Raw genomic sequence first — 19,109 nt, forward strand, 5'->3', positions numbered from 1 at the left:
CCATCAGATTGAACATCATTAAACAAAATAAAGAGGATTTCAGTCATCCTCATGGAAGTGTAGATTACATCACACATTCCAGTGTTCAAACATGTAAACAAGGCTGCTCGGGATTTCTCTCAATGCGACTCCATGCAGCCAATGGCAATGTCCGCTTTCAGTATAATGCCGGGAGCCACTTGAGGATTTGACAGCTCTAACGCACTTCGACCTCCGACACCGCCAAAAACAACCGCTATGCAGATGTTGGCTAAAGCGGACCTGATTGAATCGAGCCCTTAAGGGGAGTGCCGGGCGATTCTAGGACTTGAAGGACAGGGTAAAGAAGCCAAGAGTACGTGATCTACTGGATGTACAGCATTTGTAGAGATATATTGACAAACGTATTCAACTACCTGCTTGCTAACCTCTTCATGCACTAAAAGCACAAGGTAAAGAAAGCCAGCTGTATGTGATGTAGGTGTTAAAAAAATACATTTTTATGGTGAGGTAACCCTTTAACTCCACTGTGCACCAGCAAGAGGCTGTTTTTGTAGCTGTGTTTTTGTAGCTGTGTTTTTGTAGCTGTGTTTTTGTAGCTGTGTTTTTGTGGCTGTGTTTTTGTAGCTGTGTTTTTGTGGCTGTGTTTTTTTAGCGCACGTAACGGTAGAGTTTGCTAAACAAAACACCCATTAGATTGATGCAAATAATCATGATGTCATTCTGCCAGGTACAGTAAGCATAGGCTACTTTGTAGTTAACATTTAATTGAGAAGGTTTTTTGGGAAAGCCTTTCCATCTACCAGAAGACTTCTCATTAGCGTCACTAACGGCTACACAAAGTGGTAGACGCGTTCATTAGCGTCACTAACGGCTACACAAAGTGGTTGATGCGTTCATTAGCGTCACTAACGGCTACACAAAGTGGTAGACGCGTTCATTACCGTCACTAACGGCTACACAAAGTGGTAGACGCGTTCATTAGCGTGAACGCGTTCATAGAGCATGAACCTATAGGATTGGGTCACCGCCTTGATGTTAGCGGAGAACGACAGGGTGTTGTCCAGGGTCACGCCAAGGCTCTTCGCACTCTGGGAGGAGGAGACAACGGAGTTGTCAACCGTGATGGCGAGATCATGGAACGGGCAGTCCTTCCCCGGGAGGAAGAGCAGCTCCGTCTTGCCAAGGTTCAGCTTGAGGTGGTGATCCGTCATCCATACTGATATGTCTGCCAGACATGCAGAGATGCGATTCGCCACCTGGTTATCAGAAGGGGGAAAGGAGAAGATTAGTTGTGTGTCGTCTGCGTAGCAATGATAGGAGAGGCCATGTGAGGATATGACAGAGCCAAGTGACTTGGTGTATAGCGAGAATAGGAGAGGGCCTAGAAATGAGCCCTGGGGGACACCAGTGGTGAGAGCACGTGGTGCGGAGATAGCTTCTCGCCACACCACTTAGTAGGAGCGACCGGTCAAGTAGGACGCAATCCAAGAGTGTGCCGCGCCGGAGATGCCCAGCTCGGAGAGGGTGGAGAGGAGGATCTGATGGTTCACAGTATCAAAGGCAGCAGACAGGTCTAGAAGGACAAGAGCAGAGGAGGGAGAGTTAGCTTTAGCAGTGCGGAGAGCCTCCGTGACACAGAGAAGTACAGTCTCAGTTGAATGACCAGTCTTGAAACCTGACTGGTTTGGATCAAGAAGGTCATTCTGAGAGAGATAGCAAGAGAGTTGGCTAAAGACGGCACGCTCAATAGTTTTGGAGAGAAAAGAAAGAAGGGATACTGGTCTGTAGTTGTTGACATCAGAGGGATCGAGTGTTGGTTTTTTGAGAAGGGGTGCAACTCTCGCTCTCTTGAAGACGGAAGGGACATAGCCAGCGGTCAAGGATGAGTTGATCTGCGAGGTGAGGTAAGGGAGAAGGTCACCGTAGATGGTCTGGAGAAGAGAGGAGGGGATAGGGTCAAGCGGGCAGGTTGTTGGGCAGCCGGCAGTCACAAGTCGCAAGATTTTATCTGGAGAGAGAGGGGAGAAAGAAGTCAAAGCATAGGGTAGGGCAGTGTGAGCAGGACCAGCAGTGTCATTTGACTTAACAAACGAGGATCGGATGTTGTCAACCTTCTTTTCAAAATGGTTGACGAAGTCATCCACAGAATGGGAGGGGGGGGGGGGAGGGGGAGGAGGATTCAGCAGGGAGGAGAAGGTGGCAAAGAGCTTCCTAGTGTTAGAGGCAGATGCTTGGAATTTAGAGTGGTAGAAAGTGGCCTTAGCAGCAGAAACAGATGAAGAAAATGTAGAGAGGAGGGAGTGAAAAGATGCCAGGTCCGCAGGGAGTCTAGTTTTCCTCCATTTCCGCTCGGCTGCCCGGAGCCCTGTTCTGTGAGCTCGGTGAGAGGGTGAGGTCAAAAGAGGAGAGGAGTGGAAAGAAGGAGGCAGAGAGAAATGAGTCAAAGGTAGACGTAGGGAGGTTGAAGTCTCCCAGAACTGTGAGGGGTGACCCATCCTCAGGAAAGGAGCTTATCAAGGCGTCAAGCTCATTGATGGTCAGTCTATGTCATGGAAAGAGCAGGTGTTCTTAATGTTTTGTATACTCAGTGTATGTATTTATGTGCAATCCTGGTCACTTTAGAACCTCTTTGTACTGTGTGTATGTACTGCATAGGCTATTTATTGTGGCGTTGAAAACGCAAACCATGATATTGAGGTGCCCAAAGTCGGTGTGTTTTATTTATTGGTTGTGTGGTGCATTGGCACAGAAACCTGTTGGTGGGCAATTTGTTGCATATATTTTATACAATTATAAATATGACATAAAAATGTTGAAAATCTGATTTCCCCCTAGATGATAATTGTGTGCAGCTGGCTGTGATCGTAGTGTAATGAACCAGGCAGGGAGAGTGAGTATTCAGACCCTCCACGCTGGTCGACGAACCCTCAACCTTCTGTCTCGTAGCTGAATGGCGTTGACTGTTCCACAAAAACATGCTTTATGTACCCTTAATGCTTTATGTACCCTTAGTGCTTTATGTACCCTTAATGCTTTATGTACCTGTAGTGTATTAGGATTATGTCTTTGTTAATGTTTTTCATGTGGAACTGAAAATATGTTTATGTTAGTTCAAAAGTAGCCATTTGTAGGGTGACGCCCCAGGGGAGACAGGTGATTGGACAGCAGAGGGAGCAACCCATATTTTTGCATTGTTTATAAGTATATGCTGGAGGGAAAGGGGGTTAGAACAGACAGATTAATTTGGGACACGTTTCTCCAGACGCTGCAGGTCTGTAACTTATGCTGACATCTTGTGATATAAATAAAACTTATAATCAAAGTGCAGCCTAAGCGGACTCTTTGTTTGACAGCAATAAGTACCAGCATGCGACGCGACACGACATACCCTTAATGCTTTATGTACCCTTAGTGCTTTATGTACCTTTAATGCTTTATGTACCCTTAATGCTTTATCTACCCTTAATGCTTTATGTACCCTTAATGCTTTATGTACCCTTAATGCTTTATGTACCCTTAATGCGTTATGTACCCTTAATGCTTTATGTACCCTTAATGCTTTATGTACCCTTAATGCGTTATGTACCCTTAATGCTTTATGTACCCTTAATGCTTTATGTACCCTTAATGCGTTATGTACCCTTAATGCTTTATGTACCCTTAGTGCTTTATGTACCCTTAGTGCTTTATGTACCCTTAATGCTTTATGTACCCTTAATGCCCTGAATCTTGGACCAGTGGTTCTGGAAGATACTGACTTCATGACCAAAGTTCTCCAACATTTAGTCCATGTTGTAGCTAGCACAGCTGTTTAGGACTAATATCATACTGCAGATGTTTTCAACTAGAGAAGTTGTTTTATTAATTCCAGTTGTCCCTGTCACTTCAATGAAATAGGTAATAAGAAAACAATAACAGTATGGTAATAATCACTTTCAATACGATAATATACTAATATAAAACAATATTACAATCATTAAAATGATTCATTATAAAGAATATTTCACACATTAAATAATAATAATATGCCATTTAGCAGACGCTTTTATCCAAAGCGACTTACAGTCATGCGTGCATACATTTTTTTTTTTTTTTTTGTGTATGGGTGGTCCCGGGGATCAAACCCACTACCCTGGCGTTAGAAGCGCTGTGCTCTACCAGCTGAGCTACAGAGGACCACAAAGATTGAGTATCCATCACCTTATGTAATGTAAATCTGAATATGTCTGGAACAATGTGTTGGGCTGTAGGGTTCAGTTGGTCCAGAGAACAGGGTCTGGAACAATGAGTTGGGCTGTAGGGTTCAGTTGGTCCAGAGAACAGGGTCTGGAACAATGTGTTGGGGGTTCAGTAGGTCCAGAGAACAGGGTCTGGTTTTAGTAATCTGGATTACAGAACAAATAAAAGAAAAAAGAAAGATTAGTGTAAGAGAAATCATGAAATACATTTGAAGAGAGAGAGAGAGAGAGACAGAGAGAGAGAGAGAGAGAGAGAGAGAGAGAGGAGGCAATGTGAGAGGAGAGAATACTATTAATATGACGATAGTTGAATGAAACCAAAACAGATATAATCTGACCGTCATTGCTGCAGATAAAGTTGTATCTTTCAGTCTCAGGCAGGCCGACCCACTGCCCCCCGTCTCTCTGTATGGCCCCTGTGTTCCCACACTGCTCCTTGCCAGTGTTGTAGCCCTCCCTGTCAGCCCAGTTGTGGTAACAGGACTCTTCTCCAGTGACCCAGAACCAGAAGTCCAGGGTGCAGGTGTACCTCAGGCCCAGCCAGACGAAGGGAGTGGAGGCATTCTTGGCTCTCTGTCGGACCCAGTCCTGGACGCTCTGGTTGTGGACAGACACCAGCTCCATGTCCAGGTCTCTGCAGTGCCACAGGGCTTCTGACCACGTCTTGTTCTCTGGGACCAGGACCAGCTTATCTGGAGGAAGAGGAGGATATGGAGACTCATGCTAATTGCTCACAAAAAAACGTTCAATCTAAAGTACATTTACATTTTGATATGACCATGTATGTAAACCCCCCCCACACACTCACCATCATAGCAGATAAAAGGATGTTTGACGTTACAATCGTGATCATTCCACTGTCCAGATGGGAACTTAACTTCCACAGACAACTCTCCATGCTGTCCTCCCGCATATACCCCGTTTGGCTCGTTAGCCATCCAGTTTCTGAAGGGTGAGCCACTCTGGTCAGACCACCTCCACTCTCTATACAGGCCGATCCAAACTTCTTTAGTTGACTCCACAGCTTTCTGTAAACGTTTTGCAAATGCTGATTATGTTTTTTAACACAGTGCTCAAAGTGCAAGACAAATAAGGTCAATAAAGTGGAGTGAACTTGCCTGTGTGGTGTTCTGTATGGTGTTCTGTATGGTGTTCTCTATGATGTTCTGTATGGTGTGGTTCTTCACACTGGCCAGGTCTTTGTGGTTCTTCCGACAGTAGCTCTGAGCCTCACTCCAAGTTTTCTTTTCAGTGATGACGATGTACTTATCAGTGTGATTTGTGTCTATTTGAAAGGCAATAAGGTATAAAAGAAGAGATAAGATATAAAATAACATGTAGAGAGAATGATTTATTTCAGCTTTTATTTCTATCATCACATTCCCAGTGGGTCAGAAGTTTACATACACTCAATTAGTATTTGGTAGCATTGCCTTTAAATTGTTTAACTTGGGTCAAACGTGTCGGGTAGCCTTCCACAAGCTTCCCACAATAAGTTGGGTGAATTTTGGCCCATTCCTCCTGACAGAGCTGGTGTAACTGAGTCAGGTTTGTAGGCCTCCTTGCTCGCACATGCTTTTTCAGTTCTGCTCACACATTTTCTATAGGATTGAGGTCAGGGCTTTGTGATGGCCACTCCAATACCTTGACTTTGTTGTCCTTAAGACATTTTGCCACAACTTTGGAAGAATGCTTGGGGTCATTGTCCATTTGGAAGACCCATTTGCGACCAAGCATTAACTTACTGACTGATGTTTTGAGATGTTGCTTCAATATATCCACATAATTTTCCTTCCTCGTGATGCCATCTATTTTGTGATGTGCACCAGTCCACCCCCACAGCATGATGCTGCCACCCCCGTGCTTCACGGTTGGGATGGTGTTGCGGCAGGTAGCTTAGTGGTTAAGAGCGTTGTGCTGGTAACCGGAAGGTCGCTGGTTCTAATCCCCGAGCTGACTAGGTGAAAAATCTGAGCAAGGCACTTAACCCTAATTGCTCCTGTAAGTCGCTCTGGATAAGAGCATCTGCTAAAATGTAAATGTAAAATGTGATCTTCGGCTTGCAAGCAACCCCCTTTTTCTTCCAAACATAACGATGGTCATTATGGCCAAACAGTTCTATTTTGGTTTAATCAGACCAGAGGACATTTCTCCAAAAAGTATGATCTTTGTCCCCGTGTGCAGTTGCAAAACGTAGTCTGGCTTTTTTATTGCGGTTTTGGAGCAGTGGCTTCTTCCTTGCTGAGCGGCCTTTCAGGTTATGTCGATATAGGACTTGTTTTATTGTGGATATAGATAATTTTATACCTGTTTCCTCCAGCATCTTCACAAGGTCCTTTGCTGTTGTTCTGGGATTGATTTGCACTTTTCGCACCAAAGTACGTTCATCTCTAGGAGACAGAACGCGTCTCCTTCCTGAGCGGTATGATGGCTGCGTGGTCCCATGGTGTTTATACTTGCGTACTATTGTTTGTACAGATGAACGTGGTACCTTCAGGCATTTGGAAATTGCTCCCAAGGATGAACCAGACTTGTGGAGGTCTACCATTTTTTTCTGAGGTCTTGGCTGATTTCTTTAGATTTTCCCATGATATCAAGCAAAGAGGCACTGAGTTTGAAGGTAGGCCTTGAAATACATCCACAGGTACACCTCCAATTGAATCAAATGATATCAATTAGCCTATCAGAAGCTTCTAAAGCTATGACATCATTTCTGGAATTGTCCAAGCTGTTTAAAGGCACAGTCAACTTAGTGTATGTAAACTTCTGACCCACTGGAATTGTGATACAGTGAATTATAAGTGAAATAATCTGTCTGTAAACAATTGTTGGAAAAATTACTTGTGTCATGCACAAAGTAGATGTCCTAACGGACTTGCCAAAACGATAGTTTGTTAACAAGAAATTTGTGGAGTGGTTGAAAAAACGAGTTTTATTGACTCCAACCTAAGTGTATGTAAACTTCCGACTTCAACTGTAGGTTCATACAGACAAATACACGGTTGGAAAAAACTTTTCAATAAAATATGATTGTCTTGACTGAATCCAAACTCTTTGGTGTTTGACTGGTTGACATGCAGAAAGATGGAAGGAAGGTCAGTGAAAAGGCTGGCTGACAGGGGAGCTCACCATAGCAGACAAAATAATGTGTTGTACCACAGTTGTCGTCATTCCATGACCCATTTTTCATCCACACACAGAACTCAATTTTCATTTGATTATCTGGTTGTTTATCGCCCCAAAACCCATCTGTGTCTAACTCTGTGTCTCCCAGAGACCACCTCCAGCTGCGGTTATACAGCCCTATCCAGGCTGGTTCAGTTAACCCAGCCACTACTGTTTTCTTGAGCCTCTCCATGTCTGCTATGTCGTCTACGGTGGCCAGGTCAGTGTAGTTCTGTCTGCAGAAACTCTGAGCTTCAGTCCAGGTCTTATTGATGTTCACAAAGTGGAACTGATGAGGGACGCTGGAGGGGAGGATGGACAGCCCTGTGGAGAACAAACCAACATTATGACTGTACAAAAAAAACACATGCACAAACGCATGCACAAACTAACTTGAACACACAAACTAACCGTTGATATCAATGCTAATGGAAATTGGATTTAGGCACGCATATCTCATGGTAGACAGACACAGACAGACAGACAGACAGACAGACAGACAGACAGACAGACAGACAGGCAGGCAGGCAGGCAGGCAGGCAGGCAGGCAGGCAGGCAGGCAGGCAGGCAGGCAGGCAGGCAGGCAGGCAGGCAGGCAGGCAGGCAGGCAGGCAGGCAGACAGACAGGCAGGCAGGCAGGCAGGCAGGCAGGCAGGCAGGCAGGCAGGCAGGCAGACAGACAGACAGACGCTGGACGAGCTCGTTTTGCACATCCAGGGGACGGCGAACTATGTAAGCTCTGGATAAGAGCGTCTGCTAAATGACGTAAATGTAAATGTAAATGTAAGCGATGAAGGAAGAGTTTGTCTTTGTAATCGAGGCTGTAGAGCCGGGGCACGGCGAATGTTGTCACTAACTAAAACACAACAAATAAGGAAACATTTTCAGACAAATCAACACACACTAACACACACTAACACACAATAACACACACTAACACACACTAACACACACTAACATACACTAACACACACTAACATACACTAACACACACTAACATACACTAACACACACTAACACACACTAACACACACTAACATACACTAACACACACTAACACACACTAACACACACTAACACACACAAACACACACGACCACACACTAACACACACTAACACACACTAACACACACTAACACACACTAACACACACTAACACACACTAACACACACAAACACACACGACCACACACTAACACACACTAACACACACTAACACACACTAACACACACTAACACACACTAACACACACTAACACACACTAACACACACAAACAAACACTAACACACACTAACACACACTAACACACACGAACACACACGAACACACACTAACACACACTAACACACACGAACACACACGAACACACACTAACACACACTAACATACACTAACACACACGAACACACACAAGCACACACTAACACACACTAACACACACTAACACACACAAACACACACAAACACACACTAACACACACTAACACACACTAACACACACAAACACACACTAACACACACTAACACACACTAACACACACGAACACACACGAACACACACTAACACACACTAACACACACGAACACACACGAACACACACTAACACACACTAACACACACTAACACACACGAACACACACTAACACACACTAACACACACTAACATACACTAACACACACGAACACACACAAGCACACACTAACACACACTAACACACACTAACACACACAAACACACACAAACACACACTAACACACACTAACACACACTAACACACACGAACACACACTAACACACACGAACACACACTAACACACACTAACACACACTAACACACACGAACACACACTAACACACGCTAACACACGCTAACACACACGAACACACACTAACACACACTAACACACACTAACACACACTAACACACACGAACACACACGAACACACACTAACACACACGAACACACACTAACACACACGAACACACACTAACACACACTAACACACACGAACACCAACCTGAGAAGAACAGGAGAAACAGAGAGTGGCCCATTCCTGGATACTGGAAGGATAACAGTCTGGTGAACACATAGCTGGGTCATTCTACAGATTCGGTGACATTTCAGTATTGTCAGTGTCCCAAGATGTACTAGTGTTATAACTTGTCAGAACATTTATCAAACTACACTTAAATTACAACATTTCAAAGTTTTACATGTTTTTAATATGGAGTAGAGAATATGATTTTAAGCAGAGATGAATTTCAATACTTATATGTTTGCTTTTCTTAGGAGTATTAAGAATTTCGCCTGTCCCTATTGACCATCATGCAAATGACGTGACTCATTTTGAGTACACAGTGTTAAATAATAATGCTTTTTTTTTTGTTAAATTAATTGTATATGCCCCCTTATTATGCATAATCCATTTTCTCAGCATAAGACATTTTATTTTCTGAGAATTCAGGCTTTTACCCCTGTCCTTGTATTTCTTTCAACCCCGTAACGCAACAATACCCCCACTCACAATTAAATAATGGTTTGATCCTGTGGACATCATTTATGAGGAAGTGACATCATACAAGTCTTCAGAGAAGCCTGGTGTGACAAGTGGTAAGCTGCTCTCTCACTTTTTATAAATATTTCATGTTTTTTAAGCACATATGGGCTTTGTCAATCTCAGGTATTCAACTCTGTTGGGGGAATTCATAGTTAAGATTTTACCAAGAATTGTTTTTATAGCTATGAAGTATAACAATGTCTTTTGTTGAATAAGGCCATGTGGCACACTGCTAGCTGCTAGCATCCCGAATTAGCAACAGATTAGCACAAAATCTTCAACCCTGTCACATTCAACCCCATCACATTTTTCAATGTTACGGGTTGAATGGCTGTTACAGGGTTGAATAGCTGTTAAATCTTAGCAATATTTAATGTATATTGCTTAATACCAATCATATTTTCTTGTTGAATGTTTGTTGTTTACGGTTTTACAGTATCAACTAAAAGTACGAGAAATTTTTGAAAATAATAACTTAAAAAAAGTGACAATTAATTTGTTCTCTCTCCTATATACATTGACATATTTAGGAGTATCATCTGCAAGTTCATGTTCATTTTACTACATAGTGATTAAAAGGATACAATATTTAGTCTTGAAGAGTAAGCAGGTCATTGACTTGACCTTGACCTACAATTTCAGATTCAACAATGGAAAAAACAGCAGCAGAAAGGAAACACACATAGAGAGGAAGGTGAGGGACATCTGCGCGCCGGTGGTCAGGTAATTCCCCTGGACATGGGAAGGGAGCACCAGATGGTGTTGGTGCAACCCTAAAAAGAACCGCAGACAGGCTGATAAGTCAAGGATGTGACATCCCAAATGCTCATACTCTGTACAGGGTCTTAGAGGAGAACAACACTGCCATCAAGCTTTACTTCATTGAAGACGAGGCCATCGAGAAAGCCGTCCAAGGTATGCCAGCCAATTTGCCAGTAGTTCCATCCACAATGCGGATCCACCAAGTTGTTTGTGTGGCTGCAAGGCAAATTGCCTACCGTGATGTAAGCTGTATGTGCACAGTCCACAACAAGAAACTGGAATGCCAGTGTTTCAATACACAACATTTCACATTTACCCCTAAAGTTACTGGTTGTGCTGTTGTTACTAAAGTTACTAAAGTTGTGCTGGACCAAATAGGTACTTCTGGCCACTTCTTGATGATATCCTGTGGTATCCATTTGAGGACATCTTGGAACACATTGATCCCCCTAAACCGGTGACTTCTAGGCACATGGAAATACAGAAGGAATTGTGGGCTAGGCTCTCTCAGTAAAAATGGTGAACAAACTGTAGGCTTACCTATAGGTTATTAATGTTAAGATGTTTGCTTAATGTTCAAACATTCAAACAACACAGACATTCCTGCCATTACTCTGGATATTTCTATGAAATCAATGAAAATGTTGTAACTGTTGTTAGTTTATTAATGTGTTTTAATCTGTCTAGATTTCATCTTGATTGTTTAAACTTTAAAAGCTACGTTGACAGTAGTTTAAAATGTTAAAAAATGGCAACATGTGACCTATATAGGTTATCAATGTTAAGATGTTTGCTCAATGTTCAAACAGACTCCTGCCATTATCAGATGGATATTTTTATGAAATCTATGAAATGTTGTTACTGTTATTAGTTCATTAATGTGTTTTACTCTGTCTAGCTTTCATCTAGATTCTTTAGATTTTAAAAGCTATGTTGACAGTAGGTTTAAAAATGTTTAAAATGTTTAAAAAATGACAACATGTTAGTGATCTCAAAAGATAAAACATATGACACGTGATGCTTTTCACTCAACCCTGTTACATGATTTTCAACCCTGTTGCGGTGCATTCATCCCTATTACGAGATTATTTTTTTTACATTTTTGTATTAAATACACAAAATATAACATCAATAGTGTTTTTATTGTGTGTATTAAATCAGGGTAAATAAGGCTATTTCAATTTTGTCAGGAATTACGCAGCATTCTTGCACATTTCTTGCGAAAATGTGGAGTTAGATTAGAAATTTCTTCATCGTAAACTGGAAAGGATGGTGCTGGTCAGTTTTTCTTGATTTTCTCTTTAATTACAATATGCCATTATTTACAAGGGACATCTAAACTGTGAGATTATGCCAGAAGCTGATCTCAAGCTTATTGGAAAAATGAATAGTTGAATAACAAAATGACTGTGACGGGGTTGAATTAAATTGGGACTTGTTTGAGAAAATAATACAGAATAATAACTTAATACTCTACATTGAGATGGGAAAAGGTATTTTCTATCAAGTACACACATTACTTTGTCACATCAAATAAAAAAAAGCTTAAGATTTTAATGTTCATTGTTTCATCCTCCTCAATCACAAAAGGCACCGAATCTGTAGAATGACCCAGCTACCACATATAGCTACCACATATAGCTACCACATATAGCTACCACATATAGCTACCACATATAGCTACCACATATAGCTACCACATATAGCTACCAACAACTGAACTTGAACTTTTACCAGCAGAATGGTCGCATGCTTCAGAATTTAACGTCATGAAATGTAATGGCTGAAAAAACATATGTAAATATTTCAATAATTATTTAAGGGAATTTTACTTTAAGGACGGTTCACTTCCAGGCAAGACTTTTCTGTCATTCTACTCCTCATAAATATTGATTTATAAGCATTATAACATTAACTAAATAACAATACACATTCATGTTTACTAAATAACAATACACATTCATGTTTACTAAATAACAATACACATTCATGTTTACTAAATAACAATACAAATTCATGTTTACTAAATAACAATACACATTGATGTTTATGAAATAAAAATACACATTCATGTTTACTAAATAACAATACACATTAATGTTTTCTAAATAACAATACACATATATGTTTACTAAATAACAATACACTTTCATGTTTACTAAATAACAATACACATATATGTTTACTAAATAAAAATACACATTCATGTTTACTAAATAACAATACACATATATGTTTACAAAATAACAATACACATATATGTTTACTAAATAACAATACACATTCATGTTGACTAAATAGCAATACACATTCATGTTTACTAAATAACAATACACATATATATTTACAAAAAAAAATCACATTCAGGTTTACTAAATAACAATACACATATATTTTTACTAAATAACAATACACATTCATGTTTACTAAATAACAATACACATATATGTTTACTAAATAAAATACACATTCATGTATACTAAATAACAATACACATATATGTTTACTAAATAACAATGCACATTCATGTTTACTAAATAACAATACACATATATGTTTACTAAATAAAAATACACATTCATGTTTACTAAATAACAGTACACATATATGTTTACCAAATAACAATACACATATATGTTTACTAAATAACAGTACACATATATGTTTACCAAATAACAATACACATATATGTTTACTAAATAACAATACACATTCATGTTGACTAAATAGCAATACACATATATGTTTACTAAATAACAATACACATTCATGTTTACTAAATAACAATACACATATATGTTTACTAAATAACAATACACATTCATGTTTACTAAATAAAAAAAACACATGAATGTCTATTGTCTTGTACTTTACTCTTTCAAAAAATAGATAGAAGAAATCCTCATACCTGATGTTTGCTGTTGTTGTTGTTGTTGCTGTTGTCGATGTTGTTCTTGATATTGTTGTCAGTCTCCCTCTCCCTCTGAGTGGCTCTGTCCCCTCTGAGACAGGTGGGTGTTATACAGCTACATTTCAATACCTGTACTTCCTGCTTCCTGCCCTGTACTTCCTGCACTTTGACCTCATAATGTAGTGATGTCGCCGTGGAGGGATGAAAGGCATCTCTGTTAGTTGTTTAGTCTCAGTACTTCCTCGTAGAGACATGCAAAACACTGGTCAAAGAAAAAACCCACACAGGAATAGGCAGGAAATACAGGAATCCTCCAACTGGGATTTTTGGAAAACTTGGGAATTTTTGGGGAAATTACAAAATATACAGAATAAATTGCAACCCTCCATGTCGCTAAACTATACTAATATGTGGGACTTGATTACAACATCATTTAATATAATATAATATCTCCTTTACAAAAGTAAAGAGGAAGGAGGAAAGAGTGAAATCATCAACAGTGAAATCCATAAAGCTGTCTGAGAAAAAGACAGTCCTGTTATCTGTTCAGTACGGATTATGAACCTGTCTGAGAAATAGACAGTCCTGTTATCTGTTCAGTACGGATTATGAACCTGTCTGAGAAATAGACAGTCCTGTTATCTGTTCAGTACGGATTATGAACCTGTCTGAGAAATAGACAGTCCTGTTATCTGTTCAGTACGGATTATGAACCTGTCTGAGAAATAGACAGTCCTGTTATCTGTTCAGTACGGATTATGAACCTGTCTGAGAAATAGACAGTCCTGTTATCTGTTCAGTACGGAAGATGAACCTGTCTGAGAATACTATGGTATAAATACTGTAGTATTCACTGTAGTGTTTTCACTCTAGTGTTTTTGGGGTTTTTCCCGCCATAATCGACTTGAGTGGGTTGAGTCACTGATTTGAATTTCCGTCCGGTCTTGCGCCCCCCTCAGGATTGTCCATGGAGGAGATCTTCATGGGCTATACTCAGCCTTGTCTCAGGGTATTAAGTTGGTGGTCTGTTGATATCTCTCTGACCATAATTATATCCTCCTGATTCCTGCTTAAAAGCAAAAACTAAAGCAGGAAGTACCAGTGACTCGCTCAATACGGAAGTGGTCAGATGACGCAGATGCTACGCTACAGGACTGTTTTGCTAGCACAGGCTGGAATATTTTCTTGGATACATACAATGGCATTGAGGAGCATACCACCTCAGTCATCGGCTTCATCAATAAATGCATTGACGACGTCGTCCCCACAGTGACCGTACGTACATATCCCAACCAAAAGCCATGGATTGATTACAGGCAACATCCGCACCGAGCTAAAGGCTAGAGCTGCCGCTTTCAAGGAGCGGGACACTAATCCGGACGCTTATAAGAAATCCCGCTATGCCCTCAAACGAACCATCAAACAGGCAATGCATCAATAGAGGACTAAGATTGAATCGTACTACACCGGCTCTGACGCTCATAGGATGTGGCAGGGCTTGAAAACTATTACGGACTACAAATGGAAACCCAGCCACGAGCTGCCCAGTGACGCGAGCCTACCAGATGAGCTAAATGCCTTTTATGCTTGCTTCGAGGCAAGCGACACTGAAGCATGCATGAGAGCACCAGCTGTTCCGGACGACTGTGTGATCACGCTCTCGGAAGCCGATGTGAGCAAGCCCTTTAAACAGGTCAACATTCACAAAGCCACAGGGCCAGACGGATTACCAGGACATGTACTCAAAGCATGCGTGGACCAACTGGCAAGTGTCTTCACTGACATTTTCAATCTCTCCCTGACGGAGTCTGTAATACCTACACATTTCAAGCAGACCACCATAGTCCCTGTGCCAAAGGAAGAGAAGGTAACCTGCCTAAATGATTACCGCCCCGTAGCACTCACGTCAGTAGCCATGAAGTGCTTTGAAAGGCTGGTCATGGCTCACATCAACACCATTATCTCAGAAACCCTAGACCCACTCCAATTAGCATACCGCCCCAACAGATCCACAGATGACACAATCTCAATCACACTCCACAATGCCCTTTCCCACCCGGACAGAAGGAACACCTATGTTCAACACCATAGTGCCCACAAAGCTCATCACTAAGCTAAGGACCCTGGGACTAAACACCTCCCTCTGCAACTGGATCTTAGACTTCCTGATGGGCCGCCACCAGGTGGTAAGGGTAGGCAACAACACGTCTGCCACACTGATCCTCAACACTGTGACCCCTCAGGGGTGCATGCTTAGTCCCCTCCTGTACTCCCTGTTCACCTATGACTGCGTGGTGAAGCACGACTCTAACATCATCATTAAGTTTGCTAACGACACAACAGTGGTAGGCCTGATCACTGACAAAGATGAGACAGCCTATAGGGAGGAGATCAGAGACCTGGCCATGTGGTGCCAGGACAACAACCTTTCCCTCAATGTGAGCAAGACAAAGGAGATGATCGTGGACTGCAGGAAAAGGCGGGCCGAACACGCCCCCATTAACATCGATGGGGCTGTAGTGGAGCGGGTCGAGAGTTTAAGTTCCTTGGTGTCCACATCACCAACAAACTATCATGGTCCAAACACACCAAGACAGTCATGAAGAGGGCACGACAACACATTTTTCCCCTCAGGAGAATGATAAGATTTGGCATGGGTCCCCAGATCCTCAAAAAGTTATACAGCTGCACCATCGAGAGCATCCTGACCGGTTGCATCACTGCCTTGTATTGCAACTGCTCTGCATCTGACCGTAAGGCGCTACAGAGGGTAGTACGTATGGCCCAGTACATCACTGAGACTGACGCCGACGAAGATGGCGGCCTCGCGACTAGCTCTTAGGAAACTTTGCAGTATTTTGTTCTTTTATGTATTATTTTTTACAATATTCGCTTAGAAAGTGTTTTGTATCATTACATACAGCCAGGGAAAACTATTGGATATCAAAGCGGCGTTAACTCACTCTCTACCTTACCTGTCACCCTAGCTCTACCTTACCTGTCACACTTGACCCACTTCAATTTTGCTTACCGCCCCAATAGATCCACAGACGATGCAATCGCCATCACACTGCACACTGCCCTATCCCATCTGGACAAGAGGAATACCTATGTAAGAATGCTGTTCATTGACTATAGCTCAGCATTCAACACCATAGTACCCTCCAAGCTCATCATCAAGCTCGAGGCCCTGGGTCTGAACCCCCCCCTGTGCAACTGGGTCCTGGACTTCCTGACGGGCCGCCCCCAGGTGGTGAAGGTAGGAAACAACATCTTCACTTTGCTGATCCGCAACACTGGGGCCCCACAAGGGTGGGTACTCAGCCCCCTCCTGTACTCCCTGTTCACCCATGACTGCGTGGCCAAGCACGCCTCCAACTCAATCATCAAGTTTGCAGACGACACAACAGTAGTAGGCTTGATTACCAACAATGAGGAGACCACCTACAGGGAGGAGGTGAGGGCTCTGGGAGTGTGGTGCCAGGAAAATACAGTGGGGAAAAAAAGTATTTAGTCAGCCACCAATTGTGCAAGTTCTCCCACTTAAAAAGATGAGAGAGGCCTGTAATTTTCATCATAGGTACACGTCAACTATGACAGACAAATTGAGATAAAAAAAATCCAGAAAATCACATTGTAGGATTTTTAATGAATTTATTTGCAAATTATGGTGGAAAATAAGTATTTGGTCACCTACAAACAAGCAAGATTTCTGGCTCTCACAGACCTGTAACTTCTTATTTAAGAAGCTCCTCTGTCCTCCACTCGTTACCTGTATTAATGGCACCTGTTTGAACTTGTTATCAGAATAAAAGACACCTGTCCACAACATCAAACAGTCACACTCCAAACTCCACTATGGCCAAGACCAAAGAGCTGTCAAAGGACACCAGAAACAAAATTGTAGACCTGCACCAGGCTGGGAAGACTGAATCTGCAATAGGTAAGCAGCTTGGTTTGAAAAAATCAACTGTGGGAGCAATTATTAGGAAATGGAAGACATACAAGACCACTGATAATCTCCCTCGATCTGGGGCTCCACGCAAGATCTCACCCCGTGGGGTCAAAATGATCACAAGAACGGTGAGCAAAAATCCCTGAACTACACGGGGGACTTAGTTAATGACCTGCAGAGAGCTGGGACCAAAGTAACAAAGCCTACCATCAGAAACACACTACGCCGCCAGGGACTCAAATCCTGCAGTGCGAGACGTGTCCCCCTGCTTAAGCCAGTACATGTCCAGGCCCGTCTGAAGTTTGCTAGAGTGCATTTGGATGATCCAGAAGAGGATTGGGAGAATGTCATATGGTCAGATGAAACCAAAATATAACTTTTTGGTAAAAACTCAACTCGTCGTGTTTGGAGGACAAAGAATGCTGAGTTGCATCCAAAGAACACCATACCTACTGTGAAGCATGGGGGTGGAAACATCATGCTTTGGGGCTGTTTTTCTGCAAAGGGACCAGGACGACTGATCCGTGTAAAGGAAAGAATGAATGGGGCCATGTATCGTGAGATTTTGAGTGAAAACCTCCTTCCATCAGCAAGGGCATTGAAGATGAAACGTGGCTGGGTCTTTCAGCATGACAATGATCCCAAACACACTGCCCGGGCAACGAAGGAGTGGCTTCGTAAGAAGCATTTCAAGGTCCTGGAGTGGCCTAGCCAGTCTCCAGATCTCAACCCCATAGAAAATCTTTGGAGGGAGTTGAAAGTCCGTGTTGCCCAGCGACAGCCCCAAAACATCACTGCTCTAGAGGAGATCTGCATGGAGGAATGGGCCAAAATACCAGCAACAGTGTGTGAAAACCTTGTGAAGACTTACAGAAAACGTTTGACCTGTGTCATTGCCAACAAAGGGTATATAACAAAGTATTGAGAAACTTTTGTTATTGACCAAATACTTATTTTCCACCATAATTTGCAAATAAATTCATTAAAAATCCTACTATGTGATTTTCAGGATTTTTTTTCTCATTTTGTCTGTCATAGTTGGCGTGTACCTATGATGAAAATTACAGGCCTCTCTCATCTTTTTAAGTGGAAGAACTTGCACAATTGGTGGCTGACTAAATACTTTTTTTCCCCACTGTAACCTCTCACTCAACGTCAACAAAACGAAGCAGATGATCGTGGACTTCAGGAAACAGCAGAGGGTGCACCCCCCTATCAAAATCGACGGGACCGCAGTGGAGAAGGTGGAAAGCTTCAAGTTCCTTGGCGTACACATCACCGACAAACTGAAATGGTCCACCCACACAGACAGTGTGGTGAAGAAGGCGCAACAGAGCCTCTTCAACCTCAGGAGGCTGAAGAAATTCGGCTTGGCACCTAAAACCCTCACAAATTTTTACAGATGCACAATTGAGAGCATCCTGTCGGGCTGTATCACCACCTGGTACGACAACTGCAGCGCCCGCAACTGCAGGGCTCTCCAGAGGGTGGTGCGGTCTGCCGAACGCATTATCGGGGGCAAACTACCCGCC

The 19,109-nt window shown here is 42.2% G+C and overlaps 2 protein-coding genes across 2 annotated transcripts; both read right to left on the reverse strand.

Moving 5' to 3' along the window:
- Positions 1-4,134: 4,134 nt before the first annotated feature.
- Positions 4,135-5,266, reverse strand: LOC123483309 (collectin-12-like; the record flags this gene model as incomplete). Its single annotated transcript, XM_045213056.1, has 3 exons — positions 4,135-4,366; positions 4,559-4,912; positions 5,029-5,266. Coding segments are annotated over 3 exons (600 nt in total), but the record flags the coding sequence as incomplete, so codon positions are not given.
- Positions 5,181-13,649, reverse strand: LOC121555396 (L-selectin-like). The gene is made up of 4 exons (XM_041869222.2): positions 13,620-13,649; positions 9,410-9,468; positions 7,350-7,709; positions 5,181-5,505 (listed from the first exon to the last, which is right to left on the reverse strand). Exons 2-4 carry the CDS (start codon positions 9,441-9,443, stop codon positions 5,294-5,296), a joined length of 606 nt encoding a protein of 201 aa, XP_041725156.1. The 5' UTR covers positions 9,444-9,468; positions 13,620-13,649; the 3' UTR covers positions 5,181-5,293.
- Between the last annotated feature and the right edge of the window lie 5,460 nt (positions 13,650-19,109).

The sequence above is a fragment of the Coregonus clupeaformis genome, unplaced genomic scaffold (genome assembly GCF_020615455.1).
Source record: "Coregonus clupeaformis isolate EN_2021a unplaced genomic scaffold, ASM2061545v1 scaf0076, whole genome shotgun sequence".
NCBI classification, from domain to species: domain Eukaryota; kingdom Metazoa; phylum Chordata; class Actinopteri; order Salmoniformes; family Salmonidae; genus Coregonus; species Coregonus clupeaformis.

Coding starts and splice junctions, on each gene's coding strand:
- LOC121555396 (XM_041869222.2), bottom strand. CDS start 9,443: ATGGGCCACTCTCTGTTTCTCCTGTTCTTCTCAG. Junction 7,710..9,409: donor GTTTCTCCTGTTCTTCTCAG/GTTGGTGTTCGT, acceptor TGTTCTCCACAG/GGCTGTCCATCCTCCCCTCC. Junction 5,506..7,349: donor ACATTATTTTGTCTGCTATG/GTGAGCTCCCCT, acceptor CCTTTCAAATAG/ACACAAATCACACTGATAAG.